This window comes from Miniopterus natalensis, chromosome 9 (assembly GCF_054644295.1).
Source record: "Miniopterus natalensis isolate mMinNat1 chromosome 9, mMinNat1.hap1, whole genome shotgun sequence".
Classification (NCBI taxonomy): Eukaryota; Metazoa; Chordata; class Mammalia; order Chiroptera; family Miniopteridae; genus Miniopterus; species Miniopterus natalensis.
The window spans coordinates 42,903,798-42,930,330 of NC_142089.1; the positions used below are offsets into that span (position 1 = coordinate 42,903,798).

Consider the following 26,533-nt stretch of genomic DNA (forward strand, 5'->3'; position numbering starts at 1 on the left):
AATAAAACATAAATTTTAATAAACAAATACCTAAGTGATAACCACAAAAATATTTAAAGAGTTAAAAGAGTTACTTCATGTGATAATAAAAAACATTTTTTTAAAACACAATGCAAAGATGGATTGAATTTAAAAGTTCAGAGAATTCATCGGGAAATGCTAAGTCTACAGACCACAAGAAGGAAGAATTTCTAAGCTCAGTATTCAAAATGAACTAACTTTTGTGGCACTTTTCAGTTTATTTCATAGCATCAAACAAAAATTTCAAATAGTTAAATAAAGAATGGAGAAGCTCTGAGAAGAAATACCAAGAGTTGTATAGAATATCTGCTTGGGCTATGCAAATACTACAAATGTGGTTTCATAGAAATTTGAAACAGTGGAATACTTATGCTAATGTTTTAACTTGTAATTAAAATTGATTTAAATTTAATTAAAGAATTTAATTTAAGAGTTAAATTCATTCTAGTAAAAGCATAGCTACCGATGGTTTCAGCTCCCTAGTTTGCCCAGAGTGTGCTCATTTTTAATTACCTGGGATGCATGTATACCTAAAGCAAACACTTTATTTACATATGCAGGAATTTTCTTTATAAGTAATTACAGCATCGGTTTCCCAAACCTATTCATCAAACTTTGTAAATTATTCTTCAAGTAAAGCTTATAAAAAGAACAAAGTAATAAAATGCAATTTGTCATCAAATAACTGGCTACCCTAAAAAAATGGGAATAGATCTGAAACATCCTAATCATGAACGCCTCCATTTCTTGCATTTGTAAAACAGTACTAACGACAGGTATTGTAGATATATATCACAGACAGTGACAAATGTTATTGATATATCAAGAAAAATTTGACCAATGCAACTTATCTTTTAAATTATTGCAGGCACATCAATTTCTTTATCAGTCAAGGTCCAGTCAGGAGGTGGAAACTATCAACTATTTCACAAAGAAAGGTTAATATAAAGAATGGTTAATTGTGTTTTAGAGAACTAAAAGGGCAAAAAAGAGGCGCTGAACGGTTACAGACATGATCACTCTAGAAGCAGCTCAGGCCTCTCGGGCAGGGAACAAATGGAAGGAGGTAGTGTAGGGCATTAGGAAAACCTGAAGCTGGGACTCAGGCCTCTAAAGAGGCCGCCAGCTGGTGGTGTCTCTTAAGGGGCCTGATAAGGCTGGTTCTAGGTGTGTGGAGAAGCTACAAACTACACACAATTGCTGTCGCTGAAGTTCATTCATTGCCAGGACAGGGAGCACTGTGGCCGTGGGTGCTACTGCTGAGATGCTAAAATGACAAGGAAGTAAAGCCAGGAGCAAGTCCCATGTCCTCCTCTGGCCCCCAGCCTCTCTCCGACACACCCAGTCGTCAGTGCCTGACACACAGCCGCCTGTCAAAAAAAATGTTAACCTCGGGATTACAAAGCAGAATATAGAAAAGAGGGCCCACACCTTAAACATTTAAAATAAATATTTCTTTTTTCCAACTCGCTTTCAGTGTCATTTTCTCCAGAAAGCTTTCCCTGTACCTAAGCAGAGTACCAGGGTCCCAACAGGCACTGGATAAATATATTTGAATGACTGAATGAAGCATGATTTGATTTTAAAAGTGAACAGTTTAGCCAATTCTCATCATCAGATGAGAACTGATGCGACCACTTCTAAGATGGAGGAAATACTGTAATTTATCTGAAAAGCAGTCATTCTGTAATTAGCTATCTTTTGAGGAATCTATTTCAATTCACTTTGAGACATACTTCCAAATGAGTTTCTCCATGAAACTTAAAAGTGCAAAATTTGTAACTGTGAGCAATAAATAAATAAAACTGTATTTCCACTGACTCTGAAATTTGAAAGGAATCCCTGATGAATCATTCAAACAAATGTGTTTCCAGAATGAAAATGATTGTGAAGGCTTTTTTTTTTCCACAAGAAGATCAAATTGGGGTGTCCACGTTTATAAAATGCAACATCTGTCAACTTAGGGTTTTAATAAGCAATCTCTAATGTCACACCTACAAATAAAGAAACTTATTTTCTTCCTTTCAAACTTTCCCCTTTGTAGCAATAAAAAAAGTCATCTTTGCTTTTGTTTACAATGGAAGAAGTTTTTCCCTCATTGCTATTTCTCATTATTTCCTATCATAACTGGGCAGTATAAAAGAAATTAATTAGCTCTATTTGCCTTTCCATAAATAAATTTTTCTAAGAAAGGCATGTATCTCAATGTAGTCAAGTACCTTGGTGATTCTGTCAAAAGTTTCTACCAGGGAAATTAAAGAAAAAAGAAATGTTCCCAGGTTGAACCAGGGTAAAGTACATTAACTAAGAGTACAAATTTAAAATCAAGACTTCACAAAGAAAATAGGAGATTATGCAGTCATGGAGAAAACCCAAGAGAATATTCTTGAGTTGTGAATAGGGATTGTGAATCACCCACACAAAAAAAAAAACTAACAAAAATTGTTTTTAGAGTAATCAAATTCAAACTGAAATCTTCCTGACTTATATACCAAATTGGTAATATCTGGATTTATTATCTGAGATTGAGTTACCAGGAAAAAGTTAGTTGATTTCAGATTTCACAACAAATCAAACTAAAAGAATAAAAATGCTAAAGAAAAATATAAATAAAGGGAAATGAAGAGCTTGTGTGTGTGTGTGTGTGTGTGGTAATTAAGTTAGGGTGGCCAGAGAAGCTTCACTCAGAAGGTGACATTGTAATAAAAAACTAAAAATAAGGGAGGGGACCATATAAATATCTGGGCAGAAGATTGTTCTAGAAAGAGGGTATAGGAAAACTACAAATACTAAAGATGAGAGCACGCATAACATGTGCACATCAAGAAGACTAGAATGCCTAGACTAGATTAAGTGAGGACAGCAGGTAATAAGCTATTTGGGAGTGGGGTGGGGTGGGGTAAGGAGTAGAAGTAGAATACTGTAAGACATTTTAAGGATTTGGGCTTTTCCTCTGACTAAAACTGAAGCTGTTCTGAAGGTTTTGAACAAGTAGAACCCTTGGTCTGACATATATCACATTATGTTACATTATATTGCACTAAGTTACAGTATGTTACATTACATTACATTACATTACATTACATTACATTACATTACATTACATTACATTACATTACATTACATTACATTACATTACATTGCCAGGATCACTTTGACCCCTGTGTGTGAATACTTGGAAAGTGGGGCAATATGGAGTTAAAGAGACAATTAGGAAGTTATTGCAATAATATAGGCAAGAAATGATAGTGTCCTGGATTGAAGTAGTTACACTGAGGTGGTAAGGATCTGATTTCTGGATAAACTTTAGAGATATAGGCCAGAAAAACTAATCAATATGTCTGTCTCACATTGATGTTTCTCTCTCTCTCTCCTTCCTTTCCACTCTCTCTAGAAAATCAATGGGAAAAATATCCTCTGGTGAGGCTTAACAGCAACAAAAAATATATAGGCCGGAAGTAGGATCTGAACTTGTCAATTAGGTACATTGTCTTTCAAAAAATAATACAAAGCTAGAAATACATAATTAAGTACAAAAGTGAATGTTTACTTAAAATGGAAAAAAAAAACAACCAGAATTTTAAATTACAAATTAAAATTAATAAAATACAATTTTGAAAAGCTGATAAATGCCATAAACATCATCAAATCCAGGAAAATAACATAACACACATTTATGATGCTCCTTTTCCCCATGCATTTTGGCTTCATGCTCTTTGACAGTCTTTTTACATGACAGATACTTTGTAATATCATTTTATATGGAGATAATAGAAAAATAATCCAATTTTTTCTCCACCATGGATTTTATTACTGCTAGTTCAGGAATATTTCAACTTTACAATTTTTCATTGTTACACCTTGTAAAATTTTAAGATTGTTGTCAAATTTGGGAAAACCTGTGACTCAATACATTTTAAGCCTGTTTCTCCCCCTCCACAAAGTACTTCTGGTGCTGGGAGCCCACAGACCTGTTCACGTCCCAATATATCCTCTGGCCCTGCACCTTTGTGTCCTAATGGTCAGGGGAGTTGGCTCAATGAGCAATGGGAGTATTTCTGGAAGCCATTTCTACGCTAAATGGATACCAACAAGTTAACTATATGCAGACATGATTGCAAACCATATAAATATATTCCACTAAAGCTATAGTAAAGGTATTCCCATGCAACTTCCCTTTATCCAGCACCCCAAAAGTGCCTGTAACATGAGGGACATTACAATAGAGAGGAAGTCGGGGTAGAAATTATAGTTAAAATATTTTACTCTTACTCAGCATTCCAGGCCGAAGCATATACCAGTATTCCTATTGCTGAACTGTAACAAATGACCACAAAGTTAGTGGCTTAAAACAATACAAATTTATCATCTTACAATTCTGGACGTCAGATGTCCTAAAATCAGGGTGCCATCATGGCTTTGTTCCTTATATAGGTCTCATGGGAGAATCTGTTCCTTGTCTTTTCCAGCTTCTAGAGGCTGCCTACTTTCAATGGCTAGTGGCCTCTTTCTCACATCACTTCAATCCCTGTGTCTATCACCACATCTCCTCCTCTGGCTCTACTTCCATCATCACATCTCTCTGTCTTCTTGACCCTACTGCCCCCCTGTTAGAAGGGACTTTGTGATTGTATTGAGATGCTCTCCACCCTTGGATAATACAGAATACTCTATCGAAAGATCCTTAACTGAATCACGTATCAAAATTCTCTTTTACCACATAAGGTAACATATTCACAGGTTCTGGAGATCAGGAGACTGACATCTTTGGAAGTCCATTATTCAAGCTACCACAGTCTGGCCTCTGCCCTGAAAGGTTTGTCTGACCCACATGAAAATGCACTCATCCCAACTCAAGTTCCCCAAAAGTCTCATCCATTAAAACATCAACTGAAGTACAAACTCTCATCTAAATCTCATCATCTCATATTCCCAAACGTCATCATATAAAGCATCTAAATTAGTCATGGGTAAAGTTCTGGGTATAATCCATCTTGAGGCAAAATCTCTTCATCTGTAGACCTGTAAAACTAGAAAACAGTTAATCTCCTTCCAAAGTATAGTTGTACAATAGACATAGAATAACAGTTATAGACATTCCCAGACAAACGAAGTAAAAAACAATGGAAGGACCAAAAGAGTCTATACTCAGAACCACTCATGTTAGAAGCCAATTAAACAGATCTTCATTGAGCAGTACCAGTTAGTGAGATAATTCTAAGCGCTAATTCCTGACTGTCTAGAAGTCCTCCAGTTGCTCCTTATGGACTAACCATGGCCTGTTTTGCTCCCAGTCCCTGCTTTTCAAGTCTGGAAATTTTCTTTGTTTAAATATATTGCTCTTTTAGTTGTAATACAGAAATATAAAAAGAAAAAAGAGAAAAATTCCCTTCAACAACCTCCCAGTCTCATTCCCCATAGGTAAGCACAGTTTATTGTCTGTCACCACTTCTATGCATTTACAAACAGGCACCTGCATATGCATTTTCCCCATTAAGAATATACAATGGCCCACCTGGTGTGGCCCAGTGGTTGAGCATCAGCCTGGGATCTAGGAGATCGAGGTTTGATTCCCAGTCAGGGCACATACCTGGGTTGTGGGTTCAATCGCCTGTGGGGGTCTGCAGGAGGCAGCCGATCAATGACTCTCTCATCATTGGTGTTTCTGTCTCTCTCTCTCCCTCTCCTTTCCTCTCTCTGAAGTCAATAAAGAAAAAAAGAATATACCATGGACGCTGTAATCTTTTATTCATTTTTAAAAGTTATAAATGGTTTCCCACAGTGGGCATCATATTATTTCTTAAATCTATAACCTATTGATGGACATGTGTGTTTTTTCTGTATTTTGCTATTTTAATGATGTAATGACTAATGTTTGACACATACATGCAAATATTTGCAAAGAATGGCTTCTCAAAGGTAAAATTGCTAGATCATTGAATGTGCATATTTTATTTTAATGGAAACTGCAAATTTTTCTCTCAAATGCAGTACTAATTTACACAAACTTTTGGAACTCATTAGAGAAACCAAGCAATTCTGACTTCCCAGAGGGACCTCTTTCTGTTTGTATTAAGTCACAGGGATTGGCACTGAATATTTTTTACAAATATGATTAAATCTACTTTGTATCTTCTACAAAATTCTCTAAGTCCCTCTCTCTAAGTCTTCTTAGTTTTACCCTTTCCTGTTTACTCGCAGCAGCATTTCTTCCCTTTCATTTGTTTTCAGTTTTGTTCTTGTTTTGTCATTTCAGTGGAGCTTGGAGAGAGATGAGAGATAAAACCATTCTGACTTCTGAATCAACTTGCTGTTTATCACCATATGTTAACACTATGTCTGTGTAGGTAATCTGCAAGCACTGAGGATAGATACAAAGATGAGTGAAACATAAATTTTACCTTCACCACAATTAACAGATAAAAGGTGGATTGGTGGACAGATAGGTTGGTGAGTAGGTAGGTAGGCAGATAGATAGATGGTAATAGATAGATTAGATAGATAGATGATGATGATAGATGATGATAGATAGATGATGATAGATAGATAGATAGATAGATAGATAGATAGATAGATAGATAGATGATAGATAGATAGATAGATAGATAGATAGATAGATAGATAGATAGATAGATAGTAGATAGATATAGATAGATGATAGATAGATAGATGACAGATAGATAGATAGATGATAGATAGATGATAGATAGATAGATGATAGATGATAGATAGATAGATGATAGATGAGAGATAGATAGATAGATAGATAGATAGATAGATAGATAGATAGATAGATAGATAGATAGAGATAGATAGATAGATGATAGATAGATGATAGATAGATAGATAGATAGATAGATAGATAGATAGATAGATAGATAGATAGATAGATAGATAGATGATAGATAGATGATAGATAGATAGATAGATAGATAGATAGATAGATAGATAGATAGATAGATAGATAGATAGATAGATAGATAATAGATGATAGATAGATAAAGAAACCTGAAGAGTGACTCTTTTGGGGGGAAAGGCAAAAAGGTTTACAGTAAGGAAAGACTCTAAAGTTAAGTAGGGGAGAAAGAAAAGCTCATGGTAGTTGTAGAAGGATGAAACAGAAGGGTAGGCTTGGAGAGCTTGAAGTGGTTAGATATGGCTCGGTACAGATTCTCATAGGATAAAGGGAGGTGCGATTAGAAAAATAAACAGAAGCAAGGGCATTAGAGTCCTTGAATGTCATGTTAAAAATTAGCTATTTATCTCATGAATAACAGAGAACCTGAAATTTTTTAAGCAAGAAAATAACTTATTTAAGATTATATTTTAAATTTTACCTCTGATATGAAAAATAAATTGATCCCTCAATCAATATTTTTTATTTATAACCTATTGTGTGTCACAAATTGTGATAGGGGGACTAGAAATTTAATGAGAACAGATTAAAAACAGTGATAAGTGAAAGTTATTATAATAGATTTGGAAACAGGTTAAATAACCAGAACTAAGAAATGAAGACAGAAGAAAGGAAGGAAAAGAAAAAAAAGGTTAGATTCAAGAAATAAAGAACTTGCAAAGAGGGCCTAGATAAAAGGGAGAGAGAATCCGGTATGTTGGTTTTAGTTATCATTAGGGTGACTGGGTGGGTAATGTTGTTGTTCATTGAAGGGGATGTAGGAAGAGGAAGAAGTTGAGTAGGAAAAGGTAGAGGCTCTGAACACACAGCTTCAGTTACCTTTGGAACACGTAGCTAGAAATGCCTGGAAGAGAGTTAGAAATACAGATCTGGAAGTTAGTAAATGTGACTGAGCTAGAGAGAGAGGTTTGAGTCCCTGGCATGGAAAGGGATAATAATAGAGGAACATATATAGAATCGGAAGGGGAATTTCGGAAAATAACACAACAAATATGGAAAAGTTTTACAAACTTTATGTTGTTGTTAATGGAACAATTGAACAAAGCTACTAGCTCTTATTAGAATTTAAGTTTCACAGATCAAAGGATTTGTTCCTCTTGTTCAACATTGTATCCCTGAACCCAGAATATTTTCAAGCATGTGATAGGTTTTCAGTAAACATTCCTTGTTTGGATATATTTATTATTATTTGTCTTAGACACATGTATTTGTTACAGGGGTGCACTGGGATGGTGGCTTTTTCTGATGAAACCTCTCACAACCCTCTCCAACAGCCACACAATCCATGAAGAAGTTGGATGCCAGTTCTTTATAAAAAAAGTTTATTCCTTAAATTTGTAGCTCAAATTAAACTACAACAGTCATTACTTTGTAAATTTTCAAACAGTTGATTTTACAGAATAGTTACTATTTTTTCCCATTCCAAGTACACATTTTATATTGTGTTTCTAAGACAGAAATCAAAACTTAAGAAAATATTTGTAGTTTATATGGAGAAGATAAAAAGAAACACGCATCTGTAATCAAGTTCTCAATGGGCTAGAACTGCATTATTCATTTTTAGACGCCTCCAGTATACTCCCAGCATGACCTCTGTGATTGTCGACAATGGACAATGACAATCTTCTCATAGCTTAACGTGGCACCAACGGAGCGGAGAAACCCCCAGTGGGGCATGGTCCTCCTGTGTGCTGTGGAAGCCCTCCTTCTGAGAACAAAAACAATCTCTCTTAATCAGTCCACAGAAATTTTTTCAACTCCTGCTGTGTGCCAGGCATTGCAATACATTCTAAGGAATTTATAAAAGTATGAAATGTGGCAGTGCCTTCAAAAAAAGTATGAGCTCTTTGAGGAGAAGGGGACAAGGCATAAAAAGTGGCATAAAGTGTCAAATGAGATGTCCAAGGAATAAATGCTACCCTGAGTGAGGTCAACTTTCAAGGTCTCCTAAGAGCTGTCCCAGTTTGCCCGTCTAAAGTGTCTGCCTGAACCCACCACTATAAAGAAAATAAAAATCATCCTCCTTATACCCTTCACTAGGCCAAATTTTGTGGCTTGCTATTCTCCATACTTGCAGCTATGTCCCTGCTTCTATGTCCTTGTTTGTCCTGATGCTTCCTGCTGGAAAATCCTTGCTTTCCCTCCTGTCTAGACTGTACTATGGTTTGTAAATCTTACCCTTCCTCAAGACCCAGCTCAAATGCAGTAGTTTCTCAAAAATTCCCTGATGTTGCTAGCTAGGAATGCTCTCCCCCCCTACAAATCCCACTGTAAAGAGATCTCCACCGCACCCATTCCTTCCTTTATGATGCCGCTGTTGTCCCTGTCCATGTAGATGCATGATCCCAGCACACGCGTCCCTTCTCCCTCCCCCACTGCTTGGTGAATATTATCCGTAAAGGGGTTTGAATCTCTCAGAACCCAATGAAACTAACTTGTGGCTTCAGTGCATCCAGTGCTATTGACTCTTTCCATCTTCTATGGTCCATGAAACCATCTCACAAGCCTGTTCTATTTTTTAATGTAATAATTACATAACATTTTATTTTTATTGTGATTAATCACCTGCCCTAACTAGGATGTGAGCTCCTTGAGAAAGAATCTGTGCATTCATCTTAGTAACCCCTATGTCCAAGCGTTGTATATTAAGGGAGCTTCCTCAAATTACCATCAACACTTGTTTAAAATTTAGATTTCTGGGTCACACTCTCAGAAATTCCAATGTAGTGAGTTTCATATGGAGCCCAGTAACCTACACCTTTTAAAACTCCCCAGAGGATTCTTAACCACAGTAAATTTGAAAATGGTCTCCAGTTAATAAATATATGTGAATGAATGCTGACTCTTTTTTCTTTCGTAAGCTTTGGCATTGTAAGAAAAAGACATGTGACAACCTAATTTTAAGTATATGGCCTAGCTATTTGAACACAGTAGATTCTCAAACACTGTGGAATTAATGTATATTAATGGGATGACTAATGACTAGTATAATTTTAAAAAGGTTTCCCTAAGGCATAGAATTTGCTGGGCCTTGAGCAAGGAGTTTGATTTGGATAGGTGGGGAGTAGAGAGACCATCCTGGCCAGAAGAGTGGCATGACCATAGGAATGATGGAGCCGAGGAAACACAAGCATAGCGAAGGTCGGTGATGAGATTAGCTTAACAAGAGCAAAGGTCCTGAAGGCAGAGGAGAGGTGAAGCCTCCTCCCCACTGTATAAAATCAACCTTAGTTAGCGGAACTCTGATTTTCATTTTAATTTAATGAAAGCAAAAATAAGTGGTTTTGATGTGATTAATGACCAACCAGGGAGCTACAGTGCTGACTTGGCGAGCATCCACCTTCATGGCATGTGTAGAAGTACAAGATTTAGTGCAGAATTAACGTGCCCAAGCATCTGTTCACAACTCCATGTGAAAAAGAAAGAAATAGACCTAAGCATATGTTACAAGTTAAAGTCTGGGCAACTTTTTTTTTCATATCCTGTTGGTAGGATTTTTAGTAAATTGCCTTACCTACTTGATAATGATTTTGAATATTTAATAACCATAATAATGATAAAGCAAAACTTTTTTTGAAAGCATTCTGTTCACACATGAAGAACAGATTAACTTGTTACCAAAAGGATAATAAATTTGCAGATAAAATATATTTCTTTGGTCTTAAGGCATATCTAGCATCAACTTATACGTCTATAATTAATCCACTTGGACATTAGCTCATTCATCAATCTGGCAAATGGTTATTAGCAATTTACTAATAGATTTCAAAGCACTGTACACAGAATGTTAATGATAAAGCACCATACGCATGACACAAATTGAAAGATTTATTCCTACCTGGAAGAGAGGTTGATATGGAATGATTAATTTAAACAGGTTATTATTTATTCATCCATTTATTCAACAACTCCTGATGAATGAATGTGGCTCTAAGACTTTATTTTATTCTCTGTTATATCCCCGACACTATGCAGTGTGTTTGGTATATGTTCAGTGGTCAATAATATCTGATAGTTGAATATATTTATTGATCACTCTGCCAGGCTCTCATATACAAAAGTAAAGGGAAAACAGAGTCTGTGAAGTTTATAGTCTAGTGAGGAAAACAAATATTAATCAAGTACAGTCAGAAATGTAAAATCCCAGCCATTGCAATTGTTGAGGAGCTTCTAAAGGAGTTTGGCCACACATGCCCGGTTTGTGGGCTCAATCCCCAGTCGGGGGTGTGCAGGAGGCAGCCAATCAATGACTCTCTCATCATTGATGTTTCTGTATCTCTCTCTCTCTCTCCCTCTCCCTTCCTCTCTCTGAAATCAATAAAGATGTATTTAAAACAAACAAACAAACAAAAAACCTATAAAGGAGTTTGGCGAAATACATTCCTGAAGAAAAAAATCTAAAGATCTCGAATTGAAGTGTGAAGGATGAGTGGAAGCTAACCTGGCAAAGGGAAGGAGAAAGAGCACTTTAGGCAGAAGAGGGGCAGGGAGGAGCATGGTGAGTGCACAGGGCCTGCAATAGAGATCCAGAGGAAGTCTCAAAAACGTGGGTGGAAATCTAGGTAGGTGAGGTGAAAGTATGTAAAGACAATTCTTAGGGAGTTCTAGAATTATAAGTATTAGACCAGGTTCTATAGGTAAAGAAATATCTCATTTAAAGTTGCTACAATACAAATTGGTTTGAGTTACAGCCTCAAAACTCATTGCTCATTTGTAATATAAAAGAAAAATGTCTCTGATAAAGCATACTAAATTTTTACAGTGAAAAGCAAAACAATTGAGCATGTAATTTCAAATTACATAACCTTGATCTTTGTAGATTGCACCAATAAATATAATTTTACTAAATTACACAGTAGCAATTAGCCCTCAAATGGGGGTTAATAAAGGAATCAACACATTATCATAAGAATAATTTGGGTGTACTGATGTAGAACTATATTGACAGATTAATATACCCTGGCAAACAGCTCACTCAACTGTTGTATAAAACTAATAGAAAATATATCATTTATTAACGTAGTTCACATGATAGAACTTGTGCAGAAAATAATAAACCCAAGACTTTTAAAGACCTTTAAAGCAAATGTGTAAACAATGAAATGGTAAAATCTGACCAAAGAAATAACTGACTTTATTCTCTCACTAGTTATTTATTATACTCAGGTAGGCTAATATTATTTTTCTCAATTCATTTTGACTTTACTTTGGCCTTGTGTACTACTATAATTTTTACCAGAGTGTTTACCTCTATATCTGATCTCTCTTCATTGCCCTGTATCTACATTTTGTCTGAGATCAAATTATAATATTCTTCAGTTTCCCCTCCCACACATATGCATGCACCTGTATCCCATAACACAGTGCTGTACATGAGCTTGGTACTTGGAGAGTACTTGTCAAATTTTCAGAAGCAGCCAGTTTGAATATTTACAAATCAGTGTTCCAAGTTTTAATACTAAAATGAGAAGTATTACAAATTGCTAGGTTTAGATTATTATTTAGATAATAAGTGTTAAAATAACCAGGTTTAGAGATAAATGTTGTAGAATGTTATACATTTTTTTCACCAGTTTATATTATTTATATAAGACATGGTAAAACAAATATAATAAATACACAATATGTATCCCATTGGTGTTCTGATTCGATCCTTAATTGAGAATAAATGTATAAACGGAGTAAATATTAGAATGTATTATAAAAGTAGAAGATGAAATATTCAGAAGTAATAAATAAAACAAAGAATAATAAAAATATGCAAAAATAACTCATGTTCTACTTAAAATAACCCATAGAACTCTAATAATGTTTAAAAGTATTTATGTCCCTCAAAATGCAGTTTAAAAGCCCATGATGTGAAACATGCAAGATTGTATTAATGTTCATAACATTACTATGCAGTGAAGTAAAACAGGATAAGTATAAGGTTTTCCACTTCTCTAATGAGAAAATGAAAGCACAGCAAGATAAAATCTTCTAATGATATAATCTTTTTCTTTTTTTCATGTAATAAGTATTTATTAAGGATCCAGTAGGCTAGGTGGTGGGGATGCAAGGTGATGACTCAGTTATAGCATTTCCTAACTGATACAAATCAAAGACAGGATGATTTTGGAACCCAAATATGAATGGGTCTGGTCTTGTCTCAGTTTTTGTCAGCCACTAATGAGCTACTCTTGCTACCAAACACATAACAAAATGGTCTTCACATGGAAAGATTTACAATTTTTAATGTAGTTCCTCACTTCCACCAGACAAACTTAAGACACTGACAGGGCATAATGACCTGCTTTATCATTTTTTACTTTTAGGCAGAAATGATAGCCCACACACACCTGACAGTTCAGTTTCTTACTTGATGCAGCTCTTACTGTTTAGCAGACTGATGACATTAATTTATCTGTTGTTTCCTGTTCAAGTAATGGGGCATTATACACTTTAGTAGGGAACTAATTATCTTCTACACCAGATATTGATTATTGATTTTTCAAAGAATTCGAATTCTGAATTACATTGCAATTACTCTGAATAAAAGTAGTCTTGTGATTCAGAAGATACTTCAGTTTGTACTACATCTTTACGACCTTCAAGGGTCATTGCTGGTATTTTTGCAACAGACACACAGCTTGTGTCAGGGACTCAGAAATGCAAGCCCTGCTCCAGAAGCTCACATTAGTGAGTATGGAACTAAGAGTTTAAAGAGATTTCAAGTTATTGATTTGCCAGATAAAATAACTTTCACTGTATTAAATAAGTAAAATCCAATAATGTTATCATCAAGTAGTAATACAAAGAGAATGTTCCCACTATCTATAGAAAATAAGACTAATGCTGCACATAGCTTCTTATATAAATCTTAGCAGTTTTATTAAAAACATTTCTCACTAATCCACATTAGGGAGTTGACTAACAGTAGTAAATAAAATATAGTGACTCAGATTTGTTTTTCATTCAATGAAATATCTATAATGGAAAAATATTTATTTGATACAGAAGAAAGAAAACAGTTTTAGGTATTTTCAGAGACTAGCTCATAAGAATGTGTACATTGTAGAATATGGTATATCGAAGTATATATATGTGTTTTCAACATTTAAAAATTTAATAAGAGAGAGAGATTTAGGTATAACATTGAAATTATATAGGTCACTATAATTACAATTTTCACTAATGAACACTCATACATCACCCAAAGATTCCAGAATTTAAAATTACATTGGCAACTGCATATTTTTTCTCTACCTTGAGGGAAAGGGGGGGGGAGGAGGTAGAAGAGGGAAAAGGAGGGATAAGTGGTACTAGAAGATTTGACGTGGGGTGGTGAACAGACAATACAATATACAGGTGATGTATTATAGGTATACCTGAAACCTTTATAATTTTATTAATCAATGTCACCCCAATAAATTTGGTAAAATAAAATAAAGACAACCATAACATGCCCTTTAATCAACTGGACTTTCATGTAAGTTTTGCATTTCTATATATAATATTGTTTTTTCTTCCTGATTTGCTTTATTGTCTGACTTTAGCAGCTAAGTACTAAGTCTGACTTATATAGCTGTATTTTAGGGACCCCAGCTTCAAAATGGAGGGGATGATGACTTTCAGAAGAATGGTTTTCATTGACACATCAGAATGGCTTGAAGGGTGAATTAAAGACAAGGAAGCACAGATAAATAGTGGCCATACTTTTCTAAAGTGTCTCTACAAAAAAAAGCAAACTAATGGAAAAGTAACTGGAAGAGGCTGTAGAGGCAATAAAAATAGTACTTTTTTTAATGATTAGAGAAACTAAAGCTTATTTGTATGCTGCTGGAGGTGACCTGGGAGAGATAGATTGATGTGTGTAGAAAGGAGATAACTCCAGGCCTGGATCCCTTCAAAGACAAGGAGAGATGGAAGAGATGTGATCTAGAACTCAAATGGACAGGATGCAGACACAAATTTAGGAGGGCCAGCGTTGGTTAGCTAAAGAGAACCACAAAATGTCCACAAAACATATAAACATATTGCACTAAATCTAAACTTAATGTGTCCCCAACTCAACTTCAAATAAGCCAGATCCCAAATGTCCCACATTATACCCAAGAAAGTGTGATGAAGGGAAAGTCTATGCAGCAAACAACAGCAAGTTTAACCAATTGCCTTTAAAATATACCCCTTTGCAAATTTTCTCACCAAGCATGGGAGAAGCCTAAAGCTTAAGCTTAATTATCTTTGGAGTAAGTGCACTTCTGCTGGTTTGTCTACGGTAAGTTACGATCTGGGATAAGAGGAGAATACTTTTGACTTGGTTAAAGAACAATGAAATAGTCTCAGAGATTTGAAAGCAACTTCTTAGGGCAAACTAATAGATTTGCATCCAGAATACAATCCCTATTTCAACTATTGGTCATAAGTTTAAAATTATACCAGTCAGCCAAACTGATTTTTTTTCCCAACAAATCTTGGTGCAGTAGCAGAACAGGCAGAAAGATGGAGTCAGCTTAGGTTGAGTTCAGGCAGGTGACGTGACACAAGGAAAGAGGGCAAATATTCTGACTGACATGTGTGAGAAACTGTCTATGATGATAGATTTTTATCATTAATCTCAGTAAGACAGTAAAGATAGATGAATCAAAGATAAATTGAGCATATCCGTGATATGTCATATTGAGAACTGCTGCAACTACTAGAATGCATGAACTGGATGTCTAGGAGTTGACGGTCAGATTGAGATTTCAGAGATGATACTGGTATCTGTGATGACTAAGTTTAAGTGGGATCTTGGGAGTGAACTACTGAGATGGAGTAGAAGAAAAGATTGCTTATGGATGGGGGTTGTTTGTTTTGTTCAATTCAGATGGAATTTTTGAAGCACTAGAATGTACAGGTTACCATAGGAGAAGTTGGTGACACAGAGTAAACAAGATTCAGTTTTCTGCTTCCAGGAACTCACAGTAGTGCTATGGTGGGGATGCCAACACAGAAGAAAGGACTCCTCACCCAATCAAGGAAGAGCAGAACAGGCCTAGAACATTTGCAAAGACCAAATGGCAAGATAAAGTACGATGCCTTTAAGAACAACAAAGAGTTGGGTTTTCCTTGAGGCTGTAGTTTGAATGGAGGAATAGTGAAAGAAGCAGCCGAGAAGTAAGCGAGGGTCAGGTAAGAGTTTTTATGACCCAGTGAAGGCATCATGGCTTTATCATCTTTGGGTAATGAGAAAACTGTTTCAGGCAGGAGTGGACATAATGAAATGTGTAGACAGAGGGTGGAGGAAGGAAGTGACTGCAGGTTTTTGGAGAAAGAAGGCAAAAGGGCCAGCTTGAATTATGAGAGGAGTGTGTATGTGTTTTACAGTTTTCACTCTTCAGTTGGGATTCAGACAAGGTCATCAAAGTTTACAACCGAGGTGGACAGTAGTGCGTTCAAGTGGAAATCATGAAACCAGTGTGGCTCCCCTTGTCCAATTGTTAACGTTTTGTAGAAACCAGCCTAGGAAACATGAAACACCAGAATGAAACCTCCGTGAGGACTTCTTCGTTTTGTTCACAGTCTTTTCCCAGTGGCTGGTACTTAATAGTCTCTTAATAAGTACTAATTAAATGAAATTACTGAATGAATTAAAGTCTGCCTTTAACACCTGATCTTCTCCTTTGGTAACTTCATTGTAAGGTAGCACCGTGCTAGGTGTGAACCACTTATACCTTTTCTCTGGAATACTCCTCTCCTTTGAAACTTTATTCATCATACCTTATAAAACTTCAAAATTAGGCCTTTGCCATCCCCATATATCAGCCATATAATTTGGAGCACAGTAATTTGCTTCTTTATGCCTGAATCTCCTTGTCTGTAAGATGGGGCTAATAGCTAACGTTCTTTGAGCATTGAGCACTAACACTTAGGGCCAGGCAGTGTTCTAAGCACTTTAAATGCTTTAACACAGTTAATTCTCATTATCCCCCCATGTAGGCAATACTGTCTTTAACCTATTATGAGTGAGGAACCCAAAGCAAGATCTTACAGGTGTTCAACAGAGCTCAAATCTCAACTCAGTCTGAAACCATGCTCTTAACCACTCTCCTCTGCTCACTGTAGTAAGTGCCCAGTAGAAGTTAACTTATGTCATTATTTTGTTTAATTTTTGTTATTTAGATCTTTTTAGGGAGTTATATGTTTATTGACAGAGCTGTCACTACTTCCTGTAGGAAATTAGACTATTTTATTCTAGACAGATCTAACTTGGAAAAAGCCCCTCCTGCGTGGTGCTTACTTACACCTACCTTCCTACAACTTTCCTCATTGATTCTGAATTGGGGGTGAAGACAGGACAAATCTGCCCTCTCCTCCTTCCAACAACCCTGGATATTCAAAGATGGGTGTCTTTGACACCTGTATCTCCCATTCTCCAGCCTAAACAGTTTGGGTTATTTTAGCCATTTCTCCTATGGCATGGTTTCCAAATATTCTATGAATAATCTCTTGTGTGTTGGAGACACCTTTATACTCGGGCACCTAAAATACTGTAGTCCACATGTGGGCTAACCGTTGCATATAGATCAGGATATTGGCAAAAAATATTTTGGGACAGCCTTGTCACAGTCTGAATTAACTTCCCAGGGACTAATTTAGTGCCTTCTTTGCATGGGTAGGTACTTATAAACAAATGAATTAATGAATACTGAGCTTACTCTTGAGTTAAATCCCCAATTTTGTTCACACTGACTTCTGCTTCTGATTTATACTTGTCTGCTTGGTTTGGGGACATATGGCAGGACTTTACATTTGTCCCTATTAAACTTCATGTTGTTAAGTCTTTGAACATTTTCAGGTCATTTTAGATACTAATTTAATCATTTCATGTATTGCCTCTCCCTCTCAACATCATGTCACCTGTAGGTTTTTTTTCCTTTGTGACATCAATATACTCACCTGAGTATTTAAATGGAATTTATTACACACATTCATATTAAAATATTCATAAGAGCTTATGGCTGAAAGTGTTTTAATTAATTATAAATTAATCACATTTTCTCAGCAGTGCATTTTATTAAGTGTCAATAAGAGTATCTATTTTTTTCATTCAGTAACTTCTAAACTATAAAATATTTTTCCTAAATATTACCCAATTGGAGTAATTAAATTTAAAACATAGAATTTTATGAGCATTTTAGGGACATTGACATCTGAAATAAAATTGAGAAACATAAAACTAACGTAAACTGGAAATAGTCTCAGGCCCTATGGAGCTAACCTTTTCATCACCAACGAAATTAACGGGAAGTTAAAGAGTCTCAAGACATGTAAAACAGAACAATTGAGAGGATGAGCAAGCAGCCTGTCATCAAGAGCTGAGCAATTTTAGTCATCCAGTTTTGTGTATCAGAGTTTCAAGTGCATACTATGAAATTAATGAATAAAACATTTTCCATTTGTGAGAGCTAAAGGGCTAGTAATAAGCCAAGTGTATTATGAAGTGAAAGATTTAAAGAAAAATGGAGAAAGTTTCTTAAAATGTCATCGTGATTCCTTGGCAAATTGCATACTCTAAAAGTTAATAAACAAAGATGGTAAAAGTAAAAAGAAATAAAAAATAATACTCTGAATTATGATCTCAAAATTTAGAAAAAATATAATAATTGGAATATCTCAGTGAATATCATGTCACTTTAGTGAGAGAATATAATTTTTAAAATTTGCATTGGCTATTTTACATTTATTGATTTGAGAAAACACCTTCATATTTATCTGCATTTTGAAACAGCTTCCATTCTGTTGCCTTCCAGTTGTGAGTAGTCTCTGGGAATAGCAAGTTTTTGTTATTATATCTGCCAGATAATCTCATCAATTTAAAGACACTTTGAAGTTCTCTTTTTAATACTTAAAAGTTTCCTAGTTTAATTTTGACAAAATTAAAGTCAGATATTATGATTTTCATACTTAAGCTTTCTCTTAATGTCATTGGAAGAAAAATTTAATAGGTATATAAATAAATACAATCTAATTCTATTATCAAAATTAGTGGAATAAAAGTAACACATATAGTCAAATCCATAGAACAGCCTAAGATTGCATATACATGATGTGAGTTATTGGAATTTGTTGTAGTCATACAAAATATGTGTTCTGTTTATGTTACACTGATGTAACTATTTTCATAGCTCATTTCAACAAATCAAAGTAATATTCCTTCAAAAAGAATTATAAGGTGGTTAGGTAAATGTCAATTTGAAGAAAAGACAGTGAGATGTTCTCTAATTTTTTTCCTCATTATTAAATGTAATGTCTACACACTATAGGAAATTTGGGAAATATAGAAAAAATGCAAAGGAAGAAAAATCAACCATAATCCCACTACTGAAATTCAAAAATTATTTGTTTATAGCTTCTTCTGATTTTTTTCTAACTTTTTAAAGTAAAAATAAATATAAAAATATTTTTTATAAAATATAAAATTTTAAAGTAATATCTCAAACACCTGCTAACCAAAATGAACAAATATTAATTATTTTCATATCTGAGTTAGTTTTTTTTAATATATCTTTATTGATTTCAGAGAGAGGAAGGGAGAGGGAGAGAGAGAGAGAAACATCAATGATGAGAGTCATTGATCGGCTGCCTCCTGCACGCCCCCCACTGGGGATCGAGCCCGCAAACTGGGCATGTGCCCTGACCGGGAATCGAACCGCAATCTCCTGGAGCCTAGGTCGATGCTCAACCGCTGAGCTATACCCAGCCAGGCTTGAGTTCTATTTTTAATTAAAAAAGTAAAACACTGTAGTTCAATGAGGAGTCATCTGTTCTCCCTCCTAGTCCTATTCCTATTCCTCCCTCCTAGTCTGACTTCAACCCTAGGACTTTGAATTTGGTGGGCATCTATTCCATATATCACTATTATTTACTGTATGTATGTGTATTTATAAATATATAGCAGTGTGTCTTCAAGCTGACGTAAGTAAACTTGTGCCATATGAATTGTCTCTAACTGCTTTTTCAATCAATATTGTTTGCAAGACCTATCCACCTTCATTCATAAAAATAGAAATTATTCATTTTTATTATTGTATACTACACCAACATATGATTTTATTATTATTTGGTTACCTTCCTTATGTTGTTTATTTATATCGTAACCAAATTTTTGTTGTTATTAATTATTCTACAATGAAATATTTCTACAATAACATTTTTCTATATTTCAGATCATTTTAGTAGGATAGCTGCCTAAAAGTGGATATGAATGTTTTCAAGACATGAGAAACATATTTGAAAGTGTTTTCCTAAAAGGCAACACTAATTTATGTTCCCCAACGTAGTTTATGTTAACACCTTCACCAGCATTAAATACACCAAGCCATTCTTAAGTTAATTCATTCACTTTTAATGGAAACAATTGACTTTGGGATGAAATTAAGTAGCATGAAAAAAGGCAATTTATGTGTTAGGTTGGGTGTAAGCCATTTAGTTTAATTCCATGCTCCACTTTAATACTGTCTATTAATCATGAAATGCCATTTCATCATCTTTTCATTGTGGTTTTGTTTCAGAAAGGTTAAGTATTGATCTGTTAAATACAGTTTGTCTCTGCTATTATTAGGAAGTTGCTGAAATTTCTTCTGTGGTACACTTTATTATAACATCCAGTAATAAAAATATTATCTTTTTTTAGAAAGTCATCATCTGATTTACTTTCTTTATTAGACATTTTTGAACACCAGCATTCTTCATTATTTCAGAATTTCAATTTTAAGCTGCAATATGATGGCATCTTAGGAGCCAGAAATAATCCTAGCTGCAGTTATACAAACTTCATCAAACCATTCTCATTTTCCCCAGGAAATAATTATCAGATTCTTTATTCATAAAGTAGGACTATATTACCTTATTATGGTATTAGTAAATCAAAATAATACATTTTGAAATAAAGTAGAAATATAGGTTAGCATTAGTTATCCCTTTCCAAGAAGTCATAGATGCCTAGCACCCCCAGTAGAACCCAGTGTAAGAGTTGTTTTGGAGGTACAAATGTTCAGCTGTATCTGCCACTTTGTCAGACACAGCCAAGTGCATCAAAGGCTACCCAGATCATTAGCGATCATTCAGGGCCTTATGTTTTCACAGTGTCCTCTTCTGCCCACACACAAAGCCTTCATACTACCTAGGCTTACAGCCTGAATTTTGTCATTTCCTAGAATCCTTCAGAAATCTTAAACTCCTAACTTGTGCTCTCTCATTCTAATTTTTTAATATGGCTAGTTGTTTCAATCCCTCACTCTTACTACAGTCCTCTCTGACCTCATGGAAACCTGAGTTTTTTTGTTCCTTCTGTATTTTCCTAGACTGCCAGTCCCCCAACTGGCCCCTCAGAAGTTAAAATAACTGTCATTGATGTAGCTCTTTAATTCCCCTTAAATGATTCAGTATATACATAGTCCCCAAGTGTTCTATGTATATAAAATTCTTGACCCTTTCTGCTCAACAGATTACCTTAATCCCTATTTCATCAAGAAAATTTGTGACTTTCAGACATGCTCTCTCTCAACTTCCAGCCACCCCACACAGAGGGTGCCCACCTATATCCACGCCATTCTTACCATCTTCCCTTGAGTCTCTTCCCTTGAGGTGTCTCACTTCTCTTCAAGGCCAGCCCCTTCTGTGCTATCAGTCCCATCTTTTTTGTTATTTATTGGAATCAATCCATTAATTTCATACTATTTTATCTGTCTTTAATCTGTCCTTCGCTAGTGTCTTTCTATCACCTTTCTTTTCCTTTGAGCTCCTCAGTTTCTTCCTAGCCCCTCAACTTCTCTCCTCTTATCCAAACTTTACAAAGAATATTCTATCTGCATTGTCTCCATTTATTTGCCTCTTGTTTATCTTCAAACCTATATAATATAGTCATCACATCAAACAGCTATCACTAAGGCTACCAGTGTCCTGCTATTTCCAAAATTGAGTGAACGTCTTAAGTCTTTTACTTCATTCAGCACCTCTCCTGTGTATGACACTCCTGTTCACTTTCCTATTGTTAACACAACTCTACTTGTTGGATTCTAGTAACCCCTTAATCTCCTGAACAGTATACCTTCTTGCCCTTTTCTGTAGGTTGCTCTTCCTGTTTTCAGCTCTCCAGTGTTAGTGTTCCCCAGGGTTTCTTTCTCAATCAACTGTACTTTTGATACCCTTCACATTCCCCATAGGGAGCTTGTCCACATGGGTTTCTATCTCCACAAAATATATGTCATCTCCTTAGCTCAGATTTCTTCTCTAAGCTTCAGATGTGAGTAGCCAATTGATTCCTCGACATTTCCACCCATGGCTCACAGGAACCTAAAGTTAATCATGATCTATACTGAATTCAATCTCTCCCATCTATCTGCTTCTGCCTCAATATTCTGCATCTTCATTGGTGGCACCACCATGAGCTGGGAAGCTGGGAGACATGCATGACCCACTCTCTCACTCCCATATCTAGTCACCAAGTCTGACGGTTTTCATCTTCTAAATGTTTCCTGAATCCAACTGTTTCTCCTTATTCATCATCTCTTTCATTACTAGCCCTAGTATGTTTTCTATTAAAAATCTTTTAGTGGTGTTGCTTCACCCATACAACAGAGTCCTACCTCCTTTTGGCATTGTTTCTGTAAATGCTGACTCTGAGGAATATGTAGCTTATAGACAAACAGCATGTTTATATAAAAATCCTAGGAACTAACTTAAAAAGATACAGACTCTGACCATCAGTCATCTGGGAGACTTGCTGACCTTCAACCCGAAAACCAGGATGACACACGCCAGAGCACCTCTTGACCTCAGTGATCTAATGGACAGTGGCAATATTCTCCCCCACATTTACTTATGCCTCCGATTCCACAGCAGGATGCCCTGCTCTGACTTCAGATTTTGATGCTTGTTGTAAAGGAAATTTTTCCCAGGAATAGTCACACATTCCATTGCAATTGCTGGCTAAAGGCATCTGGTAACATCTCCGCAGTTGTCCTGGAAGTCTCTGACGCCCTTCTAATGTGTCACAGATGTATGCATCACTCCTACTGATCCACAATTACCAATATTCCAATCATAACATTGACGCAGTTTCATTCTTTTCCACTAGTATGATATAAAATACACTGGCTTTCTTAATTAGGTCTCAAATTTTATTAAACTATAGTTGTATCTTATTTCAGCAATAATTTTTTCAGTTGGAAGAGACAAAAAAATCCGACTTCAGGTATGGCTTTTCAGGTTAACATGATGTCATCAGGATCCATCTTTAAATTCAAACAGGCTCTCCCACTACTTCATGCCTGAGGAGCCAGGCTGTACCCTTCCAGTTTTGAATTCAGCCGGGAAGGCCAAGTGTCTTTCCCCAGAAGGCCCATTCGAAGAATTACAGCGGCACCTCGGTTTTCGAACATCTCTGTTGAGGAACATTTCAGGTTACGGGCGCCGTAAACCTGGAAGGAAGCGCTTCGGTTTTCGAACCCGCCTCGGGAGTGGAACACGCCGCACAGCTCCCGCTGAGGGCAAGGCCCTGAGGCCCAGCTGTGGGCTGTGGATCCCTTGGGTTTCCAACGTTTCAGAACTCGGTCTCCGGAACGGATCACATTCAAAAACCGAGGCACCGCTGTATCTGCTCTGAAGGGACCATGTTCCCATCCTCGAGCCAATCCCTGTGGCCAGGCGACTACAGTGCAGGAATTAGCTTAAGCTTTCGTCACTCCCCTGGAGCAGTAAAAAGGAGTCAACTTCAAGGGAAGCATGTGGCCTAGAGTTGGGGAGGGGGTCGTTTCCGAAGAGAAACCAGGAAAATGTCATCACAAACAAGAAATGGTGCTGGCAGCGATAGCAACCTCTATTCCCTGTACAGTCTGCTGCCCAGGAGGCAGAATTGAGAGACACCTTCCTGTTAGGCAATTGAAGTGTTTCCTTAGTGCTTTGTGCTACACCTTGATCATGCTCGAGCTCTCCTTTCTCCCAACTTCTCTGCATTATTCTTTCTTCCCTGTGCTACCTGTGTTTTGGTTATTTATATGCATTCATCCCCCCAATTAGATCATCAGCTATTTCAAGTCAGGAATGAAGTTTGAATAACTGTGGATCCTGCATTGTGCCTTTCACATAGTAGGCATTCCCACTATTCAACACAGTTATTTGTTGAGTAAATGAAGGAATGAGAAATGAGTGGGTCTTACTCAGACTGTTATCACATCGTGGTAATGTAATTCCTGGAGGGGGGGTGTAAGGCACTAACACACACAAACGATAAAAACCTACTGTGTGCCAGGTATTATGGCAAACAATGGGGATATGAGGATATCGTGATTGAAAAACAAACATCGTTCTGCCCTTTAAAAGCTTATACTATAAGAAAGAAGTCAGACACTTATTGAATGGAGTATAATAAATGCCCCAAACGATGACTGCAGGGTGTTAAAGGGAAGTACATTTCAATTTTTTAAATGTAGTTCTGATGGTTTCCAGGTCAATTCTAGGTTGGCTACCTCAGGGGCCACCAGTTTTGCTGGAGGTTTGTTAAATTTGGAATTTCTTGGAGGATTAACATTAGATTCCCAAATATAAGTTCCAGACCAAGAAATTACATCTTGTCTTATAATAAGAAAAGACTAATTTTTGTTTGCTTCCCTCTCTCCTTTCTCTCCACCTCTCCCCCAGCCTGAAGTTCTGGATCAAATACAGAATTTAAGGGAGTTGTGGATGGATAATAATGCATTGCAAGTGCTGCCTGGGGTATGTAAGTTTTTATTATACCATGTTGTCTGGCATGTGTGTTACATATTAATTGTAATTGATGATTCTCTTAAATCTCACTGTTTGCATTTCAAAGTAGTAACACATTTGTTGGGAGTATTCTGTTACCAAGTATTTTTCACCAATTTGTTTTTGAGTATTTCATATACCCTTTGTGGCTGTTACAGGTATGTAAAATGTATGAAAGGCTTTTCTTGTTCTCTTAGGAATATATTTTTTCATCTCTTTCTACATTTACTATTTTTTTAAAGCTGAAATTATTACATTGTTATATTGTAGAAAAAGAGATGCTGTGTATAATATCAAGTCTTTGTTTTGTGAAATCAGCCTTATTCTTACATGTAACTAATTAATGGTTTCTGATCATAATGTTAGATCTCTTCTACAAAATAAAAATCTGTCTCTTCTACAAAATAAAAATTAAATATCACTGTGCTGGTGATATTTAATAAAACCCATTTGAATTTTTGAAAATGGCAGGGATCATAGGTGTTAAAAACAGAAAGTAAAATTAGAGTCAAAATTTTTCCTCAATCTATGGGCAGTAGGTTTGCCAAGCAATACATCTAGTGTAGCTATTCCTTTTTCCATCCAGTGAAAGAATGACTTTCCATAAAACATTGCCTCTTGCCTCTCACAATACATGCATTCAAATAAGGATGTGTACACACACACACACACACACACACACACACACACACACAGCAAACACAAGACTCCCAGTGGCGATAGACAATTCCAAACTTCTTGCATTAGGCTAAGTAGCCAGGGCAGCTGAATTTGTAATACTTCTTCTGCCACTGAGATTTAGGTGCATGTTCCCAAAGCCAATTTTATTCCTCTTTTGAATTGACATTAAAATTTCTTTAAATGATTACAAAAGCCACAGGAACAAGAAGCTTATTCCCTTTTGAACAAGTGTGAGACCACACAAAGAAGAAACTCTGACAAAAGATTAAAGGAAAAAATACTTCCTTTTCTTATCGAAAAGCTACATTTCTACTATCATCACAGAGACAAACCAGAACACCATGCATATCTTCTATTTGTTGATTTATTTTTTTAAATATATCTTTATTGGTTTTAGAGAGAGAAAGGGAGAGGGAGAGAGAGAGTTGAAACATCAGTGATGAGAGTCATTGATCAACTGAGAGCCCGCAACCGGGGCATGTGCCCTGACTGGGAATCGAACCTCCATCTCCTGGATCCTAGGTCGATGCTCAACTGCTGAGCCACGCCCAGCCAGGCTATTTGTTGATTTATTAAAAAATCATTTACCAATATACCTGTCTGAACCAGAAACTATGCTAATGTCAGAGTTACAAAGATAATATATACAATGATCTTGAATATGTTTGAGGAGCTCACACATAACAGGAGAGAAAGACCTGGATTCCACTACATATAGTAGAGCCTAATTTGTGCCATATTGAAGGAATGTACCAATCCTGGGGCAACACAGAGAAGACACTCATCAGTTCCCTCTGCAAGATCGAGGAATCAAAATGTATGTCTAGTCAGAAAAATTTCCACCTGCTTCTTTAATATATTTATTCAAAAACACACAGCATTTATCACAGGCTAAGCATTTATCTAGGTGTTTTACAAATATTGACTCCAAATCTTCATAATAACTATGAAATTGGGTTTTTACCATCCCCATGTTATAGATGAGGGAAGTGAAACAGAAAGACTAAGTAACTAAGTAACTGTCCCAAGGTCACACAGCCAGCAAATGCAGAACTGTAATTCCAACCAACTCTGGAGGCTGTTCACTAAGATGCTCCTTAATTTGGTCTCTATAGAATCAGTAGAAGATGTAAGTGACAATTAGGT

At 36.1% G+C, this 26,533-nt stretch overlaps 1 protein-coding gene across 2 annotated transcripts in view; it reads left to right on the forward strand.

Annotated features, from left to right (window-relative positions):
* Window positions 1-26,533, forward strand: part of LRRC7 (leucine rich repeat containing 7) — a 293,661-nt gene that overhangs the window by 146,741 nt on the left and 120,387 nt on the right. For both annotated transcript variants that reach the window (XM_087820512.1, XM_087820513.1), the window contains one exon: window positions 24,602-24,676. In XM_087820512.1, coding sequence (XP_087676638.1) covers window positions 24,602-24,676 — 75 coding nt within the window. The remainder of the gene's footprint in view (window positions 1-24,601; window positions 24,677-26,533) is intronic.